The sequence below is a fragment of the Clytia hemisphaerica genome, unplaced genomic scaffold, assembly GCF_902728285.1.
Source record: "Clytia hemisphaerica strain Z4C2 unplaced genomic scaffold, Clytia hemisphaerica genome assembly, whole genome shotgun sequence".
Lineage (NCBI taxonomy): Eukaryota > Metazoa > Cnidaria > Hydrozoa > Leptothecata > Clytiidae > Clytia > Clytia hemisphaerica.
This window is the reverse complement of record NW_027104297.1, coordinates 2393867-2408200: the sequence shown is the minus strand read 5'-3', so window position 1 is coordinate 2408200 and position 14334 is coordinate 2393867. Positions and strand designations below refer to the sequence as shown.

Here is a 14334-nt window from a genome sequence, read left to right as displayed (position 1 = left end):
ATCTAGATTTTGACGTAAAGGACATAGGAAATTTTGACATGAGTATTAGTTTTTAATTTTATAAAGAACTCAAAGCATACAAATCCAAAACATATTTTACATTGATCTACAAAGTAAATTATCCATCGAGCTGGGTTTGATTTTTAAACTAGCAGCTTAATTTTCAAATATTGTACTGTATAAAATAGTCTTACTGGAAGAAAAACTTCGAAAAAGGAATCCCTTTTTCGTACAAATGGCCGACAGTTCTCTCTAGCTCAGCCTTTTTTTGCCATTTTTTTCATCTCCAAATTAAATAAAAACTTACTGGTCATCCTTGGGAGTTTTTGATATCCAAAATTGAATCACCATTTGATAAGAATAAAGTTGGGATAAATAATAAAGGCTACCTTCGAAAACTGAATTTCGAAGGCAGGAAAGTCTACAGCGAAAACTGAAGCAAACAAAGCATTCCATTTCTCTACATACATACATCTTTCCAATCAAATCTCAACTTAATTAATTTTACAACTTTCCTTCACTCTCAGGTTTTATTTTTTAGAATGAGAGTAATAATTAAAGGTTTTATTTTTTGAAAAGCTCAATGTGTTCTTTTCAAAAGCCAAACTGACAAAGTCACAAATAGAACTTTTTGTTTTGATTTTGATTGCAACATTTTCGAATCTTTCGAATGCGTGACGCAATTTGATTGGCGCAAAATAGAACGCGCGCGAAAAAACAATGCAATGACTTCTTCTCTGAGATGACAAAAATCGCAACACCAATTTGGTGCGACAACTTATTTTGATCCATTCATTTTTTCCTCCTTTAGAGCCACTTTAGCTATTACTGGCAAAATCTTTAATCACCTTAAACTCATCACTCGGAAACTATAAGATCCCTCCCGATAGGCACCCTTTATCATATAATCAATAATTCCCTCTCATGGCTACATGTTTTTTTATAAGAACAAACTATATATGAGAAAATAAGGCTTCGATTGCCAAAATGCTAAGAACAAGTTAAAAACATTTTAAGGCTTTGCGGACTCTAGAACACCCGATTCTTTAGGAAAATGGGTCAAAATGGTCACAAAATGGAGACAATAAGACCATTTTAAGCACATTTTCAGGCTTAAGATACAAAAAGCTAAGAGCATCCGAAGGCTTCAAAAATTTTGAATGTTCATATAAAAAATGCATATGACAAAAATCTCCAAAATTGATTCATCGCATGTGCATCTGTTTCATAGTCCTGAGCAAATCTTTGAAATCTTTTTCTCCAACTCTGTTACAAAGTCGAGATATGAAAATATGAAGTATCGTTAAAAATGTTTACCCAGCATGCCACACAACGTTATTTCAACGCTTATCTAACGTTCACAACGTCCATATAACGTCAGATTAACGTTGAAACAACGTTGTGTGTCAGCTGGGTAGAACCATTGAGAAGTAATCTACAAGAAAAATATCTCAAACCATTTGATCATCGGGGCAATCGAAAGGCAATCGCTAATTTTGGCACCCCTTTGCTTTCTTACACCCTCTAAAATAAGGATCATGTTTTTTGTCAAAAAAGGAAAAATTATCCTAATATTTTTACGCACTTCGAAACCCTCCCGCCAATTTTTTTCCCGTATACCGCCATTATTTTCCCGCCTTTACTATCACTAATGGACGATAACATCGTCTAGTTTCGCTCGAGAAATTGCTTCATATATATTTTTCTCGGGCGGGCGGGCGTCCAAATACCAAATTGCGAAATATTTTGACTCACAATGCTGCTGAAGACAGTAAAATAACAAAATACGATGGAAAAACTTTTAACAAGCCATAAACAATGCTCTAAAGAATACACGTATTTTTATAAGAATAGTGTACTTTGTATAAGGGTCAAGTATTCTTGAGAAAGTGCCAAAATTGAGGCTGAAATATTCTTAACTTATTCTTGCTTTTTTAGACTTGAGAGATGAACGTGAAAAAGGCGAGAAATTATCAATTTGAGAGTTTTGGACTTTTGAGTGAACATTTGGGTTAAAATTACATTTCTTCCTCGATTTATCTCTAACAAAGGAAGCAGTTTTTTTCTGTTAACCAAATACAAAATGACTGTATTCATATCAAATTCTGTGAAATTCACGCTAGAGGGTATTCTTAGGGTATTTTTTATGATTTGGTCAAATTTCACCCTGATATTCTTATAGAAGATATTCTTGTAAAAAAGCGTGTAATTTAAAAAGTTCTTAATAATAAAACTAGTAAATCTATTACACTTTTGTTATGTCCCCTGCTTAGGTTGCTTCAAAACAGCCCCCTAAAGGGTAATTCTATTTGACCTCACTCTCAAGCTCAAACATATGTGAAAGATTATTTCATGTAATCAGAGAAAAAAATCTTTCTTTAATTAAGTCGGAAAATATAAACACTGATATAAACGTTTTTTATAAGAACAGATTGTATAAGAACAAAAGGATTCGGTGGTTAAAATATTAAGAACAAGTTGAGAGCATCTGGAGGCTTTGTCGACTCTAAGACGCCCGATTCCTAGGGAAAATGCCCAAAAATACTCACAAAATTGTGAAAATAAGAACATTTTTAGGCTTAGAACTGAAAGAGTTGAGAACATAAAAAAGCTTCAAAGATTTTAGATGTTCTTATAAAAAAACTTATACAAGTGAGAGTAGGAACTACTTTATATATAGGCTATATATAAAGAATATATAGACTATAGGAACATATAGGATGTTCTAGAAATAAAAAAACATATATTGGACGGAAGATCGAGACAAAAATACCATTAGATGCTAGAAATTTCTAAATGGATGTTGTAGCAATGATTTATAAAGGTGTATAGGTGCGATTTTTTTCATACCTGCTTTGACACGAGTTGAACATTTTACAATCATGGTTGAAATATATTGAGAATTCCGGTTATTTTAACGTTTTTCAAGATTTAAAGTTCCGGCGAGAAAGTTGATTTTGGGCTATCTCTTTAATTTAATCGAATATTTCAATTGGGGGGGGGGGGCTATCAGACTTCCAGGCTATATTCTGAGCCTTATTGGACTATTTTTGAACTTTTGGATCCTCAGATCGTAAGGTCCTTCTAAGTCTTAAGTCTAGCGTTAAATCTCAGAGTTAAAACTCTACCCTTCGAACCTACTTTAGAGCACTTAAAAATCGATTGTGGTTTCAAATGTTCCCGGTGAATTTCCCTTTTTTCTCAAATATTATGACCTTGAATGTAGGTTAGTGAGTTTTGAGCTGTCGTTCTGTTTGTTGCCTGATTGGAGTCTAGGTTGCGTCCATCCCCTCTGATATGTTTTGATATAGAGGCTACGCATCGTGTATAAAATTCCCGTCCGAGAGTTACCTCCGTCTTTGTGTTGTTAAGTTTTAAAAACTTGATTAGCTTGATTAGAATGTTTTATTATATAATGAGATATCTTTATATCAAATATTTGAATAGCTGTAGGTTAATAAAATCAAAATGTTCTTAAATTGTTCTTGACATTTTGGTCATCCAAGCCTTATGTTCTTATATAGTTTGTTGTTTTAAAAAACGTGTATGAATCTAGCTTTCCGATGGGATATCAAAATTCAGGATAATTCCTTTGACAGGGATAATTTCCTCAACTTAGCAAATGACCATTTCTAGGTCAGTTTCGATCCGGGGGGCACTCATATGGACCAACCCACGGCTTGTTTCGCTCTTAAGGTTAGGTTTTACGAGACCCAGCCACGAAATACACTGGTGTACTTTTGATAGAGTGCACACTACAAGGGTCTTTTTCTAGCAGGATACACTGTAAGGGTGTGTTTTGGGACAATGCTGAATCGCAAGTCTGACAGTAAAAATCGGATGTTTCTTTCAAGCTTTGACTCGCACCCATTTTGATTTCCTTTGAACATTGTGCCGACATCTCAGGGGCATCTCAAGCTCATTTTCTGGAGCCTTAAGCAAAAATAAGATATGAAATCAACCTACACTTTAAGGGTCTGAAACGTTCGGTAAAATACACTGTACGGGTACCTTTTCACTGTTCAAGGGCTACACTGTAAAGCCATTTTTATGGCGGCACATGCCGTCGTTTAGAAATCGAGTGCCCCCCCCCTTCCGGGGGATTTCGATCAGTCTCAAATGTTTTTGCTTTTAAAAGAAAGTATCTGATAAGTGTCTAATATGGGAATACATAAAAATAATCGTCAAGTTGATTCAGGGCTCTGGGTTTAATTTTGAATTACTTATATTCTATACACTACACCGCGATACACAAAAACAAACGATATCAAAGTGGTCTAAGGCGTCAATATAACAAACAATGGGTTCTTGGTTCCAATCCCCGCTCCCTATTCCAATACCCCATTTAGCAAATAGATAGCCTTGCGACGCTCTACCATTCCGTACGCTCCCAGTGCAGTAGTGTAGACAGGAGGGGCGCAAAATTGGTGTAAGAGGACCGATTTTTATGACACTGTAATTACCTATTCATAATATAAAAAGATAATTACTCTGTCATAAAAATCTGCTCTCCTACACAAATTCTGTCTGCGCTACTGCACTCCCTTATCAGGGCCGGCGAAACCGGGGGGGCTAGGGGGGCTATAGCCCCCCCCACTTTTTTGCAAAAAAAAAAAAAAAGAGAGAGAGAGAGAGAAAGAGAGGGTGATAGAAAAAAAGAAAAAAAGAAAAAGAAGAAACGAAGTTGGTAGAGAGTTTGTGTCGACTCGAAAGAATCGCTTTAATTACTTTGGACAATTTTAATCTTTGATTACTGTATGCTTACTGCCTGTTAAAAGCATACTTTAAATCTAATTTTACGTACAAATTTTGAACATGTAAAAGTAAAAGTCCCCTTTATTTACTTATAGTTTTCATTTTGTTATTATATAGTAGTAGTATATTTTTTGGCGATTATCAGTATAAAAAGACACCAAACTTCTTTGATTTTTTCATTCCAATAACTTCATAAAAATTAAATTTAGGCCGATTCTAAGCCAATGTAGAGTACCATAATTTCAAAAATTTTCCCTCCCGTCGGCCCCAACCATGGTGGGGCCTCCTTAGTCACTATATCATTTAGCCCCCTCACTTTTATAACCGATTCGCCGGCCCTGCTTATTCGATTAAAATCCCTTTGGAAATCGAATCAGAGAGTTTTAACTGTACTTAAATTTACATTTAGTTTTAGAAAAAACGATATTATGGTGCACTTCCAGCAAGATGAAGTTAAAACAGCCAAAACCGGTGGCAGCAATAACTTAACTTTCCAAATAACTCCGGAACCATCCCTTACTGCCGAATACAAAGTGAAAGTGGAACATACGGATATCAACATGTCCGGTGACGAAAACAATACGGAAACACCCATAAGAAGACCGGTACTGAAAAAAGCATTGTTGCCTTGCTTACTCATGATGAAAATATGTGGTTTATATGGTATCAATCGTAATAAGCGAGGAAAATGGGCGTACTGGATACATCATGTGTATATGTTGTTGGTGAATTTGATAATTATAAGTGCCTTTGTTTTCAACATCACACGTAAGATTTTAGCCTAGCAAACTACAATCATAGTCCAAATATATTGAGATTTTAGTGTATTTCAACGATTTTTTGAATTCAAAGTTCGAGCGAGAATTGCTATTTTTACCACTTTCTTTCATTGAATATTTCGATTTTGGAGGGGTTTGGTGGCTTCTAGGCTATATGCCAAGCCTTATTGGAGCAAATTTGAGCTTTTAAATCCCAAGGGCCTAAGTTCCTAAGTCTTAAGTCTCATGCTAAAACTTTGACATGCTATGTCAAAAAGGTGCAATGTAACATGCTCCATCCCAACAATCTGAAACGCTTTCTCGTTTCTCCATCCCTTTTTTATTTCTAAGGTGAAATCTCACTTTTGGCCCAGGGACAAAATTAGCGTATCTTATGGGTATTTTACTCTCTTTTTTCCCATGAAACAAAAAAGAAACCATGGGACACACACCTTTTTTCTTGTGTTGGTGGGATAGAGTATGTTGCATTGTACCAACGCGAAAAAAACTTCTCGTTCTCCCAAGTGTTCCCTTTATCCTATGAGTTTTTTTTTTCATTTCAGTCCTGTGGTATTCGGAAAGTACCAATGATTATTACATGGTAACAATACTGGTTATATACGGTCTCAAATCAGTCATCCAAGGTTTAACACTGTTACGCATCTGTCACACAAACCACATTTTCAAATTTATCAAAAACTTGGAAAATTTTCTCAAAGAAATCAAACTGCAAAATTGTTCGGTGGTTGAATGTCGATTTTTACGAAAATGTTGGGCGAATTTTGTGATCAATATTGTTGGGATTCTATTGTTTACTATTGCCATTGTGGTGATGGCTTTTGGGGCAGGAACAAGTCAAGTTGATATGCTTATGAAGAAATTTTTATCGACAGCTTCGAACGGGATTTACTTCAAAACTATCGCTGATATTATGTTATTAACAGCTTGGATTACACCTGTCGCGTTATGTGTCGTTTTGATTAATAGTCTGACGTACACTTTTAAAGAGTTTTACCGATATGTCGAGTTAACCAAACAGAAAGACGACATATGTCGGAAAATGTTTTTACGTGACGTCCGTCGGAAATTTTTACGGTTGACCGACTTGTGCGGTGATTTTGATAATTTGATGTCATTGATGATGATGTTTTCGTATTTCATTGATATTGTTATGGTTTGTTTGATTTTGCGAATGGTTGTTTTCGCTTTCACAGATATCCCTTCACGCTTGTCTGCTATCGCTTGGTTATGTTTGCCAGTATTTTCATTGATGACACTATCCAAACGAGCATCAGATCTCTACGATACAGTAAGTTTTAAACCGCAAGTGATTTTTGGCTCGCTAACTTTTAAGGTTGGAAAGAAGAGTTTTAACTAAACCATGTATGATCTGGGATTTGAGGATCTAAAAGCTCAAAAATGTTTCAATAAGGCTTGCCAATAAATTCCTCTCAAATCGGAAAATCTAATGAACTAAAGTGGAAGTACTGATATCGCAATTCGTTAAAATACCCAAGATTTTTAACATGTTTTAACGTTGATTATAGAAACTCAGGCTTAACCAACCAATACGCTATGTAAAATACTCATCCGTTCTTTTTAGGGTGAAACCATGCGTAAAGTGATCCAAGAATTACAATTGGACAATTTGACACTTGATGACAAAGTTGAATTAGATTTGTTGATGTTTCACCTTGGTAGCGAGCCAGTTGTTATGACAATATGGAAAATGATACCTCTTAATCGATCAATTATCGTTTCGGTAAGTAATATCCATTGATCTTTGTATAGACCCTGGAGCCCGGGGGGTACTAGGGTTGGCGGTTGAGGAGTATGTGCGGATGGGACAAAAAAACCGACCTTTAGAGGGACTGATTTTTGCTGAAAAGGCACCCTTAGAGAGACATTTTTGAAAAAATCTCTTCGATTTTTGAAAAACTCCCTACCCTTCGAGAGATTCTCTCAAAAAGATTTCCTTAAAATCGTGAATTTTCCGACCCTTAGAGAGACTTTGAAGGGACTTTTTTTATTCTTCATTTTTGTCCTTTTCGATATTTTCGATTTTTGGTTATTTCGATCTTATAGGTTAGGGTCAGGGTTGGAGCTCGAAACATTGCGTCATTATTTAGATGATCTGTAAAGTGTAGAAGAGGCTTTCTAGGGGAAATTGTATACTCTTCGGAATAGGACCTTTCTTCCCCTCGTAGTATAAAGCTCTATTATCATTAACATTGAGCAATGTTATTGGTTTTGGCTTACACAAAGCGACAGACCACGTCGCATGAACTTACCAGTCTTCATTTGTTTAAAATGTCCCAGCTGGTACACAACGTTTTTTCAACGTTTATCTAATGTTCACAACGTCCATATGACGTTAGATGAATGTTGAAACAACGCTGTGTATCAACTAGGGTAGCATCGGCATAATTTTTTTTCACTGGAAGTTTTAAAATTTTGTTCTTATATCTTTCCTCTCTTTTTTTTTTAGATCTTTGTGAGCATCCTAACGTATTTTGCGATGTTGATTTCCTTCGGATGAGATGACAAACTCGAACCCAGTCCCTTAATTCCCAATTCTATGATTTTGATAGCGCTCACAAAGGAGCATGATTGTATCATGTCTATCAGTAAAATGGGCTTTTCCAGAAAAAAATGAATATTGGGGATATAACATTTCTTGGAAATTTACCACCCGGATATTGTGACTTTTGACCCCTTCCCCTGGACAGCAGGTCTAACCCCCCAGACAAGCATTAGTTGACCTGGACATTCAAAATTACCCTTAAACCAGGCCAATCTCGCACTTATTTCTACCATATGTGTAGATATGTAAAAATCGTAAATCTACCATATGTGTAGATATTAGAAACAGGGCAAATTTATCCCCCAGACAAGGTAAATTTTGTAGATTTTTCACTACCCCCCCCCCGGACACTATCCTCCACCCCCATATACGGACATTTTCTGGAAGAGCCCAATAAAAAGTGGTGGAAGTGGCTCTGAGTACGAGATTGATAAGATGGTTATAATAGTGAAAAAGACATTATAATGGTATATTCTCAGAAATATTCTATGTAAATAGGTATATTAAAGAGGCTCAAATTGGAGAAAATAGGAACCTCCCTAGGTGGGTATACACCACGAAAATTATGATCCACATCCAGTAGTGCTACTATTATATTACTCTTAGGTTCCAAATAAACGCCCCCCCCCCGCTTGTTAATTTTTCGAAAATTTTCCACCCCCCCCCCCCCCCGGGACCTTATTAGGACCCCCCGTTTATTAATTTTTAAAATTTTTTCAACTTTCAAAGAGAAGTCCCCTTATGCTGCTCTAAATAGCCTGATTTTAGCCTATATTTACCTTATTTTTGGGTTTTCGTAATTTTCGTAATTTTGATTGATTTCCCATGTTTTTATGGCTGGAGACTTGAATCTAATTTTCAAGTCAAAAGATTCAGTGGGATGGAAACAATAGCACAATATTTTGCAGTGAGGATTTTGTTTATTTGATTGTTTTCAGCGGGGACAAAAATGGGTTATAATTTTTATATTTGGGACGTGTTTCAACCAACTGTTTCAGTGGAAGGGGGACCCCCACCGGGTGTGTGGGAATAGGGTGTGTTAACGTGTCAATGCAATGACTTCGAAAATCGAACAAATGCTGATATAATTTAGTGAAATCGATGGAATTTATTTTGTGAATAAGATGATATTTAAGTTTGTTTGTTTTTAATTATTTACAATTTTGTAATTAACTGTGTAAGTTCATAAGTGAAACTTTTTTGTGAAATGAATATTTTGACTATTTATTAATCAATAATACATGATAAGTATAATTTGTAATTCCTCTAAAGGAGGCACCTTTTGCTTATCTCCCGGGGGAGGGGGTACTAGGGTTGCGAGCTGACGGGTATGTGCCGCCGGACTTTCTACGCTCGGACCTTTGACGGGACAAAAAAGGAGAAAAAAAAAGGAAAATTTAGCGATTTTTACGACCCTTACTGGGACTAATTTGACCAAATTTTGATCTTTCAAAGAGCAAAAAGTAGAAATTTTCCTATTTTTCTGACCCTGACATTTAATTTTCTGGGTTTTTCCAACCCCTACAGGGACATTAAGGTCCCAAAAAAGGTACCCTTAAGGATGGCACATACCCGTACCCTTCGCCTGCCTAAGCCCCCTCCCCCCGGGCTTGTCTAAAGAATGACTCTAATAGATAAAAAAACTGTTTCCACCATGGTCATCATAAAAGTAATCCGGTCTGGAAGGCTTTGTTTCTTTACTTTGTTGACAGTTACATCTTTCCCACGTAAATAGATTTACTTTGCATATTTTATGATCATGTGACTAGAAAATAAACCAATCCCTAGAGTCGAAAATGGTAACGTGATCAAAAAGTATGTAAATCACAATGCCTTTTATTTACTACGATTCTAGGGAAGCAGTTTCGCCGAGGCTGTGAGACAGGTGTGTTTATATAAATACATCTTTTCGACCGTAGTCGAGCAGTCAGGCGAGTGCCACTTAATTATTCAATTATCACCCTAAACTCGATCCAATCCCTTTTGGACACATTTTTCTATTGTCTTAGGTGCGAAAAAAGTACTGGGACGGTTTTAGTGGGATGAAGCCCGGGGGGGGGGGGCAGTCAGGCAAATTGACCGACGGGTATGTGCGGCGGTTAAGGGTATGTTTTTCAAAATATCAGAAATGCACTGTAAGGGTGGACTTTTGATAAATGCACTGTAAGGGTGGAAATTTCGGCAAATCTGCGAAAAATTGCGAATTTTTGCTCGAAAATATAGATTTTTTTTGCTCTAAAAGAGTTTAAAATTTGAAAAAATGCACTGTAAGGGTATGAATTTCACCGATTTTTTTCTGCACTGTAAGGGTGCGATTCTAAAAGCCAATTTTTTCGCCGCACATACCGTCAGTTGGTAATCCCACTGCCCCCCCCCCCGGGATGAAGCGGACAAAAAAAATGCCAGCGAGGCAATTGGCAGCTACGGTCGAAAAGGTGTATTGAAGAGGACTTTATACCTATTATTGAATTGAGGAAATTTAAGTCGAGAAGTAATTCTTTAAAATCTAAACGATTTCTTATTTGTGAGAACATTAGTCATTATAAAAAACCCGGTCGGGTAATGTTTTGTTTTATTTTTACTGTCAAATTTTCCTTTATAATCGTAGTGAAGGCACAATTGACCCCGGGACAATTGCCACCAGACAATTACCAGCAGACAATTACCAGCAGACAGTTACCCCTAAACAATTTCAAATAACTAAATTTTAGCCTTTATTTTAGTTCTTATAAAAAGTGCGTATATATGAGGATCAAATAGGGACTATAAGCCAACCAAAATTCCCAAAACTAAAGAGAAAGTTATCCCAAAGATATCCGTGAAACTGTCATACCACATAATCATCATTCACGTTTTTTTTATAAGAGCATCCAAAAATTTTGAAGCCTTCGTGTGTTCTTAACTTTTTGAGATTTAAGCCTAAAAGGTCCTTAAATTCACACCATTTTGCGAGTATTTTTTAACCATTTTCCTAATAAATTCAGTGTTTTAGAATATCCGCAAAACCTTAACCCTTAGACCCCGAAGGACGCCAATAGGCGTCCAAAACAAGCCAAAATACTGAGTCTCAGTCTTGAGGCCATAGCTCCTGACCACTGCAATGCTTTTAGAAAGAGTAATAAAATAGCTTTTCAATGGTACCAAAACCATTTTCTAAATCAAAGGCTACATGCTTTTATGGCACTTTAAAGTCGCACGAAAGGTTAAATTATTCTTAGCTTGATATTTTGGCCAGTGAAGCCTTATGTTTTTATAAAGAATATTCTTATAAAAAACGTATATCTGAGGATCAAATAAGGGACCTCAAGCCAACCAAAACTCCCAAGCTAAAAGGAAAGCTATCCTTGAGATATCCGTACTAGTGTCATACCACATATCATCATAGACAAAACGACCGGTAATTTTCTGTTGGCTTATAAGTCAATCCGTGTTTATTTTCTTTAAAAATAAGACATTTCTGTTACTATTTTAAGAGAGTGCAAGCATTCATTGTCGAACTTTTTCTTGTATATTGATACCATTGCCAAATTTATCGAAAGGAAACAAACAGATCCAGCCAGCTTATATCGATGTTAACTTTTGTAGGGGAAAAAATTTTTCGTTTTTTTTCAAAAATTTTAGCTTGAGAAAACGGAGACCTGTTCATATTTTTGGAAAGCTCTCAAAAAATAAAGATTACAGATATATTGCGAGTATAGGTGATTTCAGTACCTAACTCGAGATATTGAGCTTCAAAAATTGCAAAATCTGGACAAAAAAGCTGTTTCTGGCTAAAAACATCGATGCTGAAAAACACTGTTTTTAAGGGTTAAGAGAGAAATCTTAAAACCTTTCTTAAGCAAGAAAAATTGAAGCCTTAAGTTTGCCCCACACTTACAAACTTTGTTTGAAATGACACATGGGTCACGTGTTCTGGATGGGAAATAAGTGTCGGATCTAGCCTCTTCGGGGCTTTGAAATCAATGGTCCCATCTACATTTAGGGCTGCAAAAAATGTCCAATTTTGCATTGAACATTTTTGGTTGGCGGATCCGATGGGGGTTCAAAATTTACGACGAAGAGTCCTTTCATTTTTGGAAAAGCACCTTCGGGGCTTCAAACTCAATGGTTTGGACCCGTCTTCGTCGTTTCTTACGCTTCTCACTGTCCCTCTTAGAAAAGTTTGTTGTAAGAATCACAACGGTGGAGTTATTCTAAGGTAAACGCCCCCCTGCCTGCTTGTAATTTTGTATAAAAGTTTTTCAAAAAGGACACCCTAATGAAAAAAACCCGCAGAAAAATTAACGATGTTATATCAAAGGATAAAACTTCGAATCCTTGAAACTTTACCTCATGTATATGACGTCATAAAAAAACCGCCGATCGATCGAGTGAGCTTTGTTTTTATGAAAAACAAAATTTCTATTTTTATCGATTTTGAAAGAAAATGTGGTATCTTTTTTTACAAATATTAGAAACTGAGGTTATTATATATTGATGCCAAAAACTTCTGGATTGAAAATCGAAAATTGGATTTTTCTTTCCAGCGTGCAACATTTTCTTGAAAAATTGTGAAAATTGTCAACTTATTTTTCTGAAATCCAAAATTCAAACTCACATACAATAATTTTGGTACCATCAGAAAGGTGTTTTATTGTTACTCTTTAAAAGTAAAGTAAGTCTGGGACTTGGTAAATTGGTTTATTTCGAACGTATATATACGTCACATAGATTTGAAGGGTTGAATACTATCATTTGTTCCTCGGAACGAATTTTGTTCAATCTATTTATTCCGTCAAGGACCTCGCACTCGTACTCTTAGTGACTCGTTCTCTTCATGAATTGTAAGGCCCATCTGATAAAGATGTATCTTTACAAAAAGATATATCATTCTATCACTTTTTATCAACTCCGGATTGAATATAAAATATATCGCTTGATTCAAAAAAAACAAAAAGCCGCGTGAAAACAAAGAAAGGGCTATTTACAATCTTTTACTATAATTTTTTATTGCTCGGGAAAGGTTGACGTTTCTACTTTAAAGAGAGTCAACGCCCCGATTGAACCACCTCTTTGCGTGCAATCAAATGGTGGAAGGTTTGCAGCGCTCCTAGATCTCTACTGGTGGTGGTATTCAGTCAAAAATGAGCGTGATGTGACGTACCCATTTCTCTGGAAAAGCAGTTTAGTAAGTAAGTCTGTGACCGCAGTCGGAGGCGACTTGAAGGCTCCTCTTTCGATAGCTATCTACCCGACGGTAGGAGAGGGCACCACTCTTTCTCCCTGGATTGCTCCACTTACCCTTTATCCTTCTCTCAATTGCTGAGCATCAAGCAGGGAGACATCAAGTACCATTTTGGGAATCTTTGGTATGACCCGGCTGGGGGTTGACCCACAACCTTGTGAGCCGTAACCGGATGCTCTACCACTGCACCACGGTCGCTAAAAGCAATTTAGACTTAATGTTTCTTACAATAAAAAAGTTCATAAAGATTCAATTGTTAATCGCACATTTATACGGAAGTGGTTCATTCTGCAAATAACCTGAGGCGGTTTTTATTCATCTTCCGGAAAATTCTCGGAAATCACTTCTTAAAAACAACTTGATGTAATCTTTAAAAACTTTGTTGTTTTGTTTAAAATATGAGGAATTTGTTGCCAAATTACGTAATAATATAATTAATGGGTAGTCGGTAGAGTAGTTGCACTAATTGTGAAAATATTCAGATTTGCGAAAGTTTATGCTCGCGTGAAAAATTTTCTAAAGTAAATGTCGTAAATTTGGCGATTTTTTGAGCTCGCGAAAGTTTCTGCTCGCGGAATATGCTTTTCATACGCCGAATCATACGTTTGATATAACAAAAGCATGGATGACCTTTTATCTTCCTAGCCTTGAAATCTAAGCTAGTTTGAATCAGTTACTAGAATAAATCTGATGGCAAGTTGTGATTGAATAACAGTATTCCAAAGACAAACTTAAAATCCGTAGATATAAAAAATCTTTAAAGCGCCGAAAACGCTATATACCGTGTGTCTTAGCCTTATGAATACGGGCTTAGTTAACTAAGCTATAATCTTAATATAATGCTTTAGACGGAATCATTCATTAGATATACTTTGGAGTCTTTGTAACTCGAATCTCTATAACTCGAATACTTTCTTAACTCAAGTTTTATGGTCCCTTCAGTTAACAATGTCATATAAGCCTTACTACATTACTCGAAATTTCCATAACTCACGAACAAATTTGTGTTTCCC

At 36.1% G+C, this 14334-nt stretch overlaps 1 protein-coding gene across 1 annotated transcript; it reads left to right on the top strand.

The window, feature by feature from the left end:
- The first annotated feature begins 5175 nt into the window (after positions 1-5175).
- On the top strand, positions 5176-8183 carry LOC136817220 (gustatory receptor family protein 3-like). The gene is made up of 4 exons (XM_067073559.1): positions 5176-5523; positions 6077-6822; positions 7117-7275; positions 8002-8183. The coding sequence occupies exons 1-4, from the start codon at positions 5184-5186 to the stop codon at positions 8050-8052; spliced, it is 1296 nt and encodes a 431-aa protein (XP_066929660.1). The 5' UTR covers positions 5176-5183; the 3' UTR covers positions 8053-8183.
- The last annotated feature ends 6151 nt before the right edge of the window (positions 8184-14334 follow it).